This window comes from Pieris rapae, chromosome 12 (assembly GCF_905147795.1).
Source record: "Pieris rapae chromosome 12, ilPieRapa1.1, whole genome shotgun sequence".
In the NCBI taxonomy this organism is placed as follows: Eukaryota; Metazoa; Arthropoda; class Insecta; order Lepidoptera; family Pieridae; genus Pieris; species Pieris rapae.
Window position 1 is genome coordinate 9904153 of NC_059520.1, and position 13635 is coordinate 9917787.

At 33.0% G+C, this 13635-nt stretch overlaps 1 protein-coding gene across 1 annotated transcript in view; it reads left to right on the forward strand.

Moving 5' to 3' along the window:
- LOC110996687 (transcription factor Sox-21) overlaps positions 1 to 13635 on the forward strand; it is a 42866-nt gene that overhangs the window by 10513 nt on the left and 18718 nt on the right. Inside the window, exons 2-3 of the mRNA XM_045630554.1 lie at positions 1248 to 1471; positions 11136 to 11330. Of these exons, the coding sequence (XP_045486510.1) occupies positions 1248 to 1471; positions 11136 to 11330 (419 nt within the window). The remainder of the gene's footprint in view (positions 1 to 1247; positions 1472 to 11135; positions 11331 to 13635) is intronic.

Sequence of the window (13635 nt, forward strand, 5' to 3'; positions counted from 1 at the left end):
AATTGCATATTATTTCGTGACTATTGTGTATGATAGAATAGACACAAAGTTGTGTTGATTTATCTAAATACCAACACATAAATATTATATATATAAAAACTGTTGATAGAAATAAAATTCGGATACAATTATTAACTTTGGCATAACTTTAGTTGATTCATTTGGGCCATGATTGTCTTTTATCTCCCGCTGGGAAGGTATCGGCAGGCGTATTACAGTTGCACACAAATAATACTCGCCATTGCGCATTTTTCATCTTTATTTTCGAGATCGGAGTTTATAATAATACCTTAGATAACCAGTCCAGAATTTAAGTAGCGATGTAGCACAGCCTCCTTAAAGAAATTATTCATTTATTTTACAAGTCCGTTGCAAGGACAATTAAAATAATTGAGTAATATCAGTCCATATCACTTAAGAACGATCTTTACAATTATCTTGTTTATTAAATATATTATTTTTCTATCAATTATACAATACATAGATATCGATGTATATAAAGAAATCCGTTTTTGATAGGTTGTATTATTCAGTAGTTTATGTTTAAATTAAGGTCATTCGGATACATTATGAATCTGTTTAGAATAGGTACATTTCAAGCATATTTTCATCAAAAATATGATACTTTATGTCGCCACTTTGAATAATCTATAATTAATAATACTTGAAAATAGAAAAGTGGAAGACAGAGCAAGAGATATGCAGCCGATCTAGAATAGGGCAGAAGAGATTAGGGGAGACTAACACTAGAAAATAATAAAAGCAGCTGGAAAAGGCCTATGTGTCAGAAGAAACGCTAAACGACAAAGTCGACACATCTGATGTTTTAGATTAAGTTTTGGTGTTTTAGGTTATGTAACTAAAAAATGTTTATATTACAATAGGTGTCAGCAATAAAGGCTTAATAATAATATTAAACATTTTAATAAATGTTTCGATGCTGCACTTCATGAGGCATGGCTCGTAATCTCGTAACTCCATAATTTTGTGGAGAATATACCTTCATATATTCCCAATTGAAGTTATACCTAACGATACTTTATATTTGGCCTTGAACTTAAACTAAAGTTCTCGGTTCGTTGACCCGTGAAATGCGCACGATTCAGAAAGACCAAACTAAAATGGTATTTATGTTGAAATAGACTTAGATATAAAAAAAATTGAGGCAGTGATGGCCTATACTCATGATGAATACCTTTGACTATGAATATATTGATACTTATGTCCAACTATATTATTGTTTTCAGTGCCGCTGGTGCAATGTGCGACAGGGGATACAGCGTGAGCCACTTTCCCATGGCGCCTATGTCCATGAGCATTGGCAGCATGGAGGCTGTCATGAGCAAGAAGGGTCAGGAGGAGCATATCAAGCGACCCATGAACGCCTTCATGGTCTGGTCGAGGCTTCAAAGGCGGAAAATCGCCCAGGATAACCCCAAGATGCACAATTCGGAGATTTCTAAGCGACTAGGTAAGATAATATTCTTTAAACGTAAATCAAGCTGAAAATTGATTTTAGATCTATCGTTAGCTACTAAACCTTCTAAATTCTAGCCTATAATCTGAACGTTATATTAATTAAACTACGGAAAGCGCAAATCATGTTTTATGAGTAATGTCATTGTTAGTAACTTGTTGCTGAATTGTTTAGTCAGTAGGTTGTAACTTAAATGTTCATGTTTTCGGTACATATTGGGTAATTTAACATACTTCGATTATGAAAAATTAAAATAAACTAGTGGCCATTTTATGTCTGGACGTCAGATTTGTCAATCTAATAGGCAAGTTGATGAGCCAGACAGCTCAGTCTGTGCTTGACACACAATGTAGTCGGTTTCTTCCAGTTGCATCAATGTTAAGGATGTAGACAGAAAGTCCATTAGTGCACATCTGGGGATCGAACCAGCAATCTCTGGGTTGAGAGTCACTTACTCATGCTCACTTACAATGCTTCTATTAAAGGCTGTATACGTAAGCTGAGGTGCTATAACTACACAGTTATCTATCGAACACAAAAACATTTCCAATCCGTACCAGAATTCCTGAGATTAGCGCGATACCTAAACGATACACTCATTAACTGTACAACATTAGACCGAAATACAAAAAGAGAATTTAAACGCATCGGTGATTCTTAATCAAAACATGAATCACATAAAATTGAAATGCGGTGTTTCTGGTAAAAAATCGCTTTAAAAAGGTTGCCAAAAAGTTGTGTCCTTTAAAAAAACAGTCCCGCAATCAAGCGGGCTTCGCAGCGGGTGTCCTGCCACCGAATTAATCAACGGACGTAAGCAAACGCTAGCCGAGATTTTAAAGCTGTGCGTTGCTATGTATAATATTTTAAACAAGAAATAACAAATACAAAATACATTCTATAACACGTTGGATTGGTTACGCGTTATAAGAAACGCGTTGTAGGAGTAAGCTCGCATAACACGCTTGTATTGGAATTTCACCTTTGTATGGCAATACGGGTTTTCAATAATTAATATAATAATGACGAATATATAGGGTTGATCACCTGCTCCTATAAAATAAGAGTTATCCAAGAAGCATGGAATCTGGGCTTCAAGTACATACATTGATTAGACATGACAATTTTCTCGCTAAAAACCTTATATAATGATTGTACAGATCATGTCAATTGGTGCATAGAGTTGCGGAATAGAACAGAGAGTAAAAATATGCTACAATTTATGTTAATAAATTTCAGAACCCCATCCCTTTACTGAAAACGAGACACGAAGCTCGTAAGAGTAACAAAACCTGCGCCATTCTGCCTGTGACGCGGAGGAAGCGCCATTTTCTATTTTTCCCGCCCATTTTTCGCGCTGTGGCTCTATAAATGCTTCAGTTTAGAGCTTAGCTCTTTGTTAGCGATCTATTGTCTAACTTTTCTAAATTAAAATTGTTCTGTCTTGTTATTTTTAGATCTTTTGTTAGTTGTGTGTTGCATAGTGCAATTGTATAGGTTGATACAATATATTTACTTTGGAAAACTGTTTTTATTTAGATTATTTCTATATTGTATGTACTTCGAACTAATATGTGTGCGTGCCAAGGTACTACACACACAAGGTTCTGACTTAAGACTGAAGATTCAATTGATGACAAATTTTTGCTATTAGGGGTTTTTACATTTAGATTGTATATTAGAGGATTTTCTGTAATTATGTGTACAATCTGCTTTAAATAGCTTCCTATATCAGTTTATTAATTTAGTCTATACATAAATAAAATAAATTATATTTTTAAATCTACATAAAGTTTTGAACTTAAAGAAAATAAAATATTCTATATTACTAGCGCAGTCGCAGCAAAATCTAATTGATTGCATCGTGACAGTTGTCAGCCATTGTGCCGTAAACAATGAACAAACAAACGTACCTGTCGATAATTGAGGTGGCTGCTTTGTTTAAATGCATTAATAAATCGACAACAAAACGACAGTTGACAATCTGTTGTGCGACAAATGCGTGACTCGACTCGCTTTTGAATTAAGCCCCGTTTTATGTAGGCTTTGGTTATCGGAAATAGGTACATAATTCAATTTTATTTGATTAACTTTCGACCAAATAATTATTAGTAATGAAAGACATTTGGAGACGTTAATACATTAAAAATAGTGTTCCAATCACGATCTAAATTACGTAATTAATAAATAAATAAAGAATAATGAAACAAATAATTAAATTACGATTGCTATAATTCTCTCCTTTGGTAATTTTTCAATGTTTTTATTGATTTATCAATAAACATACAACTTTTAAGTTGTTAGTTGATTTTTTTATTATAAAATTAATCCTCACACATTTCTTCACAATTATGTATTTTATTATTTGATTTTGGGGTTGGAAGAGATTGCTTGTAGCGATAAGACCTTCTGTTTCAAAATTCAAATCATTTTATCTAAGGAAGGGTTAATAAAAAAGTTGAATCAATGTGATAAATAAATACCAATTACGTTAATTAAATAAACAGTAATAAAATATTTATTAGCCACTATAGTTAGCAATGTTAGTTAGTTTAGTTACTATATTTATTATATATGTTAAGCGTTTAAGTTTGCAGTGGGTGGACAAAACCTAAACAATTAGTGAATTATAATATCGTAGGCTAACGTACATTTTTTTTTCTAGAATTTATGTTGATTATTATATATCTCGAGAGAGATATAACGATTAGGTGTAGCGGTCAAACAATGTTTCGATAATGTTTCGATGTTTAGTATAATTTGTCTTTAACCTCAAAATAGGCTTTAAATTTGGTGATTAGTTCCTTTTCATCAGCTCAAAACTTACAATAAAAGTCCCTGGCACCCAAATCTGGAGAATACAATGGATGCATTTGTATAAAAAATGACTGTGACTGAACACATATAGGCATTTAAATAATTTTCGAAGACAATACTAATTGTAAAATCAGTTATATAACCAACTAAAAAATTATAAATGAAATCTATGGTAACATATCATAAATATAATCGTTAGTGAAACTACTGTATGTTAATGTTTATTTTGAGGCACCCTCCAAGAGTTGAGGGCGGTACTAGTCCGCTTAATATTAATTAAGACGGGGCGGGCATTGTACACGGTTTGATTGCTTTCTCTTATCAAACCTACTACGTCTTAAAACTTTATTTTAGTATCGCTTTATGCTTATTAAAACCAAACAATAGAAATATATTATCTTCTAAACTAAGAATTTATAACTACCAATGTTATTACTACCATTTCGTGAATTTTCGTAAGATTTTTTGCGACCTCTTCAACAGCGATCGTTATGTTTTTCAAGTCCTAATAATGTTTATCAAACCAAACCTTGGCTTTAATAGTATTTCTTTTTCGCCAAAAAGCAATGCTTTATTGACACATTAAATACTTTTTACACTCACATCTCACAAACTAATTGTATGCCAGTTATCAGAATACACGTGTTTTTTTAAGGTCATAGGCTAACTACAATATAGTAGTAGCGCCATCTATGTTTAGTTACATTTTTTAAAGTAACTTTAAACATTTAACTATTCAGCTTACTTAATTTAATACACATTAAACCTATTTGGCAATATATCCTTAACGTTATACAATGCGATTAATAATCGGTCGGAAGTTAGTGATGTCATTTAAAAAATATAACTGCATTATTAGCTGATTTTACGTCACGAAGAAAGGTTTTCAAAAGTAAAACACATTAATCAATCAACGAACTAATTGTTTTATTGTAATGAATTAAATATATTCCAAAGCATATACAAGGTCTAACACCCTCACATAAAATTAATTAACCATTTTCGATTCCCTCCCGACATATGCTAGATTCTAATTTAAACCGATTTTCCTCGCTCGCCTTATGTACCTTTTTGTATCATTTTTTGTTCGGTAATTAAACCTCCTATTGGGTAATCCAAGGGGCAACTGATACGTTTTTTATCCAAAATAAGTAGCCATGACTCGGTTCAGTTATAGGAGGCTTTGTGAGCCATTTTTAAATGATCTTTTATTTACTGAAACGGAATCTTGTTTTTGTGGCGAATGCTTTTTATATGGCTTACAATAATCTACACAATGCTGGTCCATTAGGAAAAGATAACTTTAAAATGTAACCGAAATTTAAGTATGAAATAATTACTTGAAAGAAAATTGATTTCCAATACACAAATATACATTATTTATATTTTTAACCTACATAGTAGTCAATTAGATATTGATAAATAGACATTTAAAACAGTTTTAAAATTTCGGTCTCTGTGGCAGAGTATCTTTAACGCTGGCAGCATTACCGCGCTGTAATTAATGATTATTTAATTACTTATTTGTTCAATGAAGTAACTACTTTAAACATGCATAGGAGACCAGTATATGTCATGTGTTTTTGTTATATAACGAACAACGCGGTGTTAACGACAACCTCTCTCGACCGATATCGTATATTAAGTTGTCTTAAGGTTGTAACCCCATGGGACGTAAATGACTGACAGGAATGGTTTATTGGGAGACCTGTTGCAAGTTCCACTGCATTACATGTAGGTCAGGTACAGGTGTATTACCGACCAGCTTCCTAATTAGAATCACCATAGAGAATGTTCTTATTAGAACAATCGCAATGCATTCCAGTATTCGACCTACTCGTATGTTCATACACTCAACCATTAAGAATGTCAGAGGTAGGTATAAAAAAGCAACATATATTGTATAGGTACGTACACCGCTTATCGCAGCCAGCCAGTTCTGTCAGGGGCATACAAAAATACTGTTGTTTTGTTGTTCTATTGTAGTTGTTGTTATACCTTGTCGTCTGTTGTCGAAGGGCCCATTCGTTGTTTAATTACTACAGGCTTTTGTGCCTTTCAGTTACAAAGTTTTTTCATATTTTACGCTCGGGTGTGTTCGTGCTATGCGTTTTGTTGGCCGATCAGTTGCCCGATTTGCCGTGGTTTCTAATGAGATTTGTTGTATCCAAATAATCACTATACCTCAATATACAATAGGAATTAGACTATTTAAATGGTTTTGATCTGGGATCAAACAAGTGTTTAAGAGTTAATTGTTTGGAAACTTTTTTGTAGCTTTTGTTACTTTTTTTAGATTATTACATTAATTTATATAGAGTAAGATATTACCGGGACCTGGATAGCTGGTGTTTTCTTTGCTGAAGAAATAAGTGTGGCATTACACTGAATAAATTTATTCAGCCAGCATTGAAGGAACACTGAGACCAAACTTAAATTTATTTTGGTTTTCTATTTATCCATCCTTAATAATTATTAATGTGTAGTTTAAGAATATTGTAAATACTTTATATTTGTGTGTTGAAAATAAATATTTTTGCATAAAAAATTCTAAACCCATAGTGTAAAAAAATGAAATATTCATTTGAATAACTAAAAGATGTTTAAACATTCTTCATTTCTCAATATGAAAATAAGGAAACCCGCTGCGTTTTACATTAGCTTTATACTTTAAGCTCCTAGAAGCTTCATATTCTCATATAAATTATTATAAAGCTAAAACAATATCTCTTCGGAGCATTCTTTCCATAAATTGTTCTTGTTTAAGTTGTTTATTGTTCTAAGCTTATAAAAGAACATAATACATGTTGAAGAATAAAATTGTCATATACTTATACGCTAATAATTCTAATTGTGTGGATCTGACGCTCAGTGGACACGAGAATTGTGTGTACACACACATGAAAGTCTCCAGCCATTTTTTCAATTTATCTTAATAAAATGAACGGAAGAATGAATTTTAAAACTTTATCCACAACAGTTGGATAATATTAATATATTTTTAAAACTCCTGTCACGATGTTTGTCCGCGATGGACTCCTAAACAACTGAACCGATATCAATCATATTTGTACACCGTGGTCCAACTTAAGTAATAGGATAGCTTATATCTTTAATTATAGTCACAATTTTATTTTATTGCAAATATTTGTTAATTATTTGATACAATTCTAAGAGATGACGCTGTGTTTATAGCACCAACGTTTCACATAAGTTCTCCTACCGTTTGCCTTGATATGCCGTTTACTATGTAATATAATAAAAACCTAAGCCACAGCAACGCTTGACGGAGTCTGCTAGTATATTATAAAATAATAAACTCGAATATATCTGTCACCCCGCGCTGGCTGTTTTTTGTATTTATGTATTTAATGTAAGATATATAAAATAATACTTACGTAAAGCATTTGCATAGTTTTCGGACTTGAACCACCTTAAGGATTTACAAATCTTAGAAGTTCAAATGAATAAGAATTTACAGTCAGATCTGAGACCAAAACGCTTATATTATTGATTCAATTTCAAAAATTGATTATTTATTTTACACAAAAACTTATAGATACATACAATACATTTTTATGTTATTGATTACTGTAATGTAATGTTTATTGTAATATAGTCCACTTACTGACCTAAAAACACGTTAATAGAACAGTGAAACCAAAACATCGAAAAGCCAAGAGATACTATTAAAATTTAATAAAATCGTGACCCAAATAACATCTTGGCATTTCAATTTTCCGGACGAAAGGGTGGGCTCCTTCGGCTTTGTGAGAGCGCCCCCCTCCCCCCCATTGTCGCGCAGGCTTTCAGAGTAATGAAGAGCATTTTCGTCCGATTTCGAGTACAATGCACGTTTTAATACAAGGCAGAGAGGAAACTCTTTGTCGCTCGCGCGTTACATACGACTCTTGTGAGCTTTGTCTATCGTTTTTGTTCAACGATTGTTCCACAAAGCTGTGTAGAGCATTGTGTATTAACAATTTTGTTAATTGGAACATGTTGGGATGATTTTTGAAGTTAACCCTGTCAACGCCATTGATGAATTGGTATTGCAACACCAAATCAGTGTTGCTCGCTACTTGCTAAACTGTTATTTATGTATTCGCTATCTACTTGTATACAATTTTTTTTTATTGTTGAGAAGTGATTTGGCACCAATAGCTTTTGTGGCGTAATTAATTATTTATTAATTAAAGTTCACCAGATCAAGTTACAAGCTATCTTTTCATTTACCATAATTTACAAAAAAGTAAAACTTACACATACAACAATAAATTTTTTTGTTTAAAAAATATATGCTAAGCAACGGATTAGGTAACTGGCCTTTTACAATGCTTTTTTTAAATTATTACTTGTGTTATGAAAATTTAGTCTAAAAAAGTGAAGACAGACAAATGTGTATATAATATGTTCTTTAAATATATGCAGACATCGGTTACTTTATACGTTACACTTTGTTCTCTTCAAGTACCTAAGTGTTTCATAGTAGGAGCCGCGTGCGATCATTATTCAATGTTGCCATTGTTCTCACTAGCTGCAGGAAATAATTACTGTATGTCGTGTTGGCAACACTGAAGACACGTGCGCGATTGTTAATTAAAATCGTATCAATGGTTCAATTTGTTGGAATTTTTATCATTATTTAATTATTTCATTTGATATATAAGAGATTTTTTAATTATTTCATTCGATATAGGAGGGATATTTATATTTAAAAAAATAAAGGCACATATGGTAGGGTTTTATTTAGTGTTTTAGTGCTTTACCAGCATTTTAAGACTTGGCACGCTCTTTTCCTGAAGGACCCTTAGACGAAGTCGTTAGAAATACTGCAGTGGGCAGCTAGTTCCACATAGTGGTGGTGCGCGAAACTGCCTTAAACACTCATTTGTGGAATGCCGAACGTTGAGGTAATACGGGTAAGCGGTCTGATGATGAAACGACTATTAAAAAGAGTCTTTTTTATGAAAAACTTGACTATAGGATTCAAGACATGCTAACAATGCAGGCTATATAAATTTTACCACGACATGCAATAGATGTTACAGATAAACACACAATTGTTTCATTTCGTAAACGTCGTACAAATTAGCAACTTAACACCACTAAAAACAATGAGTAATTTATTCGAGAAAACGTATTTATTATGCAAATGCATGCATTAATAGCATCCAATGTCATTAAGATTCTGTATTTACATTACAATTGTAAGAGTCTTTGTTGTGGGACACAAAAGACGGGGAAAAATTTCTTAGTCGCAAACCGAGTATTGTCATGAAAGAATATTAGTTAGAAAATGCTTTTTACGAGATAAATAAACATTTCTCAACGTTGTACAAGACTTTTATTTCAATTAATTGCTATCAAAGCATTTGAAAACTCTAAAACTTTCTCGTAGGTACAGACGCACAAAACGTATCTTATAAATCGCTATACGAGTTAAGGAATGTCTATAACTTGATTATTTATCAGCAGGCCTATTGGCCTTTCTCAAGTTCCCCAGTGGAGCCACCTAGTGTTGATCTCCTGATCAAGAACCATATATGTATATCGATAAGTCACTGTTCGTACATTTTAAGGCACCACCGGAGTCCTGAATAGCCTGTAAACCGGTTTCGCCACACGTTCGTTCTAACAGAAATTTTAGAATTCCTTCTCAACGGAAAAGGTACATAATTTAAATTGAACATCGTTGCATATAAAATTAAAAAAACATCGAAACTTTCGATCTCACAGGAAATAAGCAAGGTATACGAACTCCATTTCGACATAACAGTAGCAAAATACGATTCTTATCGAAACGCGTTGACAAAAGACGAAATACCCTCCCAAGTATCAGCAATAATGAGGAACCGGGAAAAACTTCTGTAGCGGAATGAAAAGCGCAAATTCGTCATTAGGCGTCGCTTTCCGCCATTGTTGTCGCCGTCTCGCTTACACTTGCGTGCGGTCGCGTGGGACGAAACAAGAGAGCGGATGGTCCTTCGACGGGATTGTTCCTTTCTATGTCGGCGACATTGTTTTCGCTTTATACCCGCCTGAATCAGAATTGTCTTGTCTGTTTCAATGGCCGGTCCCCTCCACGGTATCAATACAGCCTCCTATAAATGGGGGGACACAAAGGGTTGGTTCTCTTGAATCGAGTTGGGAGACAGGTCGTTCGATTATTGTATCGATTCAAAGGCTTTGTTGCTGCAATGGAGAATGGTTAGCGCAAATTACTTTTCTCATTTTGTCGTTGTTATAGTTTGAAATGAGAATTTATACTGCCTTTTGTTTGACTCGATGGATTAGTTTAATACTTGTTGCTGTATATAAAGAATACTATGTTGATTGAATGTAACCTATACCCTTGCTTTGTCTGTTATCATATAGTTACTTGAAGTATGTGATGATTTTGAGGCTTACAGCCATTATTTTCTTTAACTCCATATTAAATTTAAACTGAAATATTACTTTACCAAATACAAGTAAGTAAATATTTAGGGAAGCGGAAAGCCTTTGACTTTATTTAGCAGTAATTACAATTACTTTTTTATCTATTAATGTAGGTACTTAATTGACTTACGTTTTTTGTTTCGTATATTTTGTTTAACAATGTAATCTGTTTTGGCTTTGTATATTGTCTAAGTATTTTCTTTTATATTATTTATTTGAGTAGCTGATTACTTATAAACAAATGAATAATGAAAAAACTTGAAAACATGTATAAATGCAAATGTATTACATTATTTGGACTCAACGTATCGAGTAATTTAAATCAGTGCTGACACAAGAGACCTCGTCACGACTTTTCAAATTATTTGTAGTTAAATTAAATTAATATTTTATATTCTAGGTGCGGAATGGAAGTTACTCACAGAAGACGAGAAAAGACCTTTTATAGACGAGGCAAAGAGGCTAAGAGCAATTCACATGAAAGAACACCCGGACTACAAGTACAGACCACGAAGAAAACCCAAGACTTTAAGAAAGGAGGGCTACCCATACTCGATACCATACCCAAGTGTCCCTATGGATGCGCTAAGAGCTGGTGAGTTATATTACTTTTCTGCTCTGCAAATTTGTTAATGTATTTATTATTTTTTTCGTTCCTACAGCTAACATAAATTGAATACAACAAAAAACATAGTTACTAAACATATAGCCAAATATATACAAAAAGTACGTAGGTAATATCTACTCGTCAGTAATACCGCTATGGATAATCTTTATACCTACTCCTTTTTACCATATTCCGAGATAGCTTAAACAAGTTAAGACTTGTATTAAAAGAACAAAGTCAAGTATTAAAAGCATTTTTTACAAAATCCTTTTTTTTTAATATTCACAACTTAACGCCTAAAATCATCATTACTTAACTTAAATATTTTAAATTAAGCGTTGATGAGACTAAAAACTTGTGGCTTTTATAGATGGCATAAATATTCTTTGATAGTAACAGCGGCCATCTTTGTTTAGAACGGTAATTTCGCGGTAATCGTCCGATCGACTGTCATTACGCGTTGTAAACCCACAGCTAATATTAGTGAATGACTAAAGATAATAGAGTATCGAGACAACAATGTAGTTTTATTGCGGTACGGACATTGTTGCCGAATAAGTTATTTAATTTTCATAGCGTTTATAAGCCCTTTCTAGATTCACATATTAATTAAAATAAAATGTAATGAAATGGGATGTAACTTGGTCTTGCCAGTATCGATATTTTTACTAATAATTCACTTAAGAATTACGTTTAAAACTAGACTATTAATACAAAAGTTGACCAATTTTATTTCTGTTGTACATACATAGACATAATAAGATATCATATATTCTGCATACAAGTGCTATTCGGCTACAATTCGTGACTCGCAGTCGCAGACCGTCTTACTCAATAAATGTCATCGATTTTTGTCCACTACTATTGGGATTGCATAATCTGCCGGAGCTCCGTTTAACATAAATATATTGCTCGCGTCAGCTACTGGCAAACCTTAATCTTTAGCTACAATCTATCTAGAAGATACTACAAGTAGATAATACAAGTGAGAATGATTTATTTTTTGACTTGACTTAGGGTCCTTCAAGAAAAGAACATACCAACTTTGAAGGACGGCAGTGCGATTGCGAGCCTTTTGGCAATGTGAGTGTCCATGGGCATATAAAATATCGGAGAGAAAGCATATTAGAATTGATATATGTATATACCTCTATATAAAGCACGAGGCGTTATTATTTCTACGATTATCAAACATTTTTGTGTCAGCTTCCATAATATGAAGTGAATAAACTGTATATTGTATATCATGCGTAATGTCATAATAATCAATATTTATTAGCTTTTCCTTTTGCCGTATTAAATGAAGGCTGCCGGAGATTGTTAAGGACAATAAATAAATTCTAATTATGAGTCAATCAAAGAGTTCGTGTATACTTCTGTGAACGAGGCATCACACTTTATTCGTAAAAAGTGTAAGTAAATTTTTTTTAGGAAGATCTATACGTGTCACTTAACACATCAAGATATTGCACAGATTAAAAATTTCGTCGAAGGAGAAGGCGAAGCTACATATACCTACATCGACAAAGCGACTTTGATCAGTCATATAGTCTATGGACAATAGACGCATTTGAAAATGGAAAACATAAAATCGTAATGGAATTGTACAATAATCGATAGTTCACACACACAATGAAAATAGTGCACACAAAAGATCCCAAATATGAAAAGCGTTTGAAAATGGAACGCATAGTTTAAACCGTCTTGGCTGCTTTTGACAGTTGACAGTTTTCACTGTCAAAGGTGACAATGGGTTTTAGGGGTGCGTCAAACTTAGGGGTTATTACATGCGATTGTGGCTATTGAAGGATGTAAAGGGTATGTTATTGAATTTTTCGCTTCGGACTCTGTTATTATGTTAATGGTGCTTTGTAACACTTTTAACTCACGAATATATGGCTACTTTAGGCGTTTTAGGCGTTTGATTTATTACTGATATAATGTAAATATTAAAAATCACTGAACAAATTAATAGTGAACTGTATATTACTATATTTTGTGTGCATTTTAAACAATAGATGCGTACATCAAATTTAGTTCTAAAGGCATCTCCTGGGCAGGCGTGCTACTTAACAACAGGTGGGATTGTGGCCAAAAGTCTGTCGAAATAAAACTAAACTACGATATACCATTGGGCCCAATTCATTTCTCTGTCATTATTTTAAAATACATTAATTTTTTATAATAATAATAATAATAATTTATTCATTGCACGAATATGGTACAAAATGTCAAGGTGGTACAATTGTCAGTCGTTCGCAAATTCTGCCACACACAGTGGCGCGCAAATTTA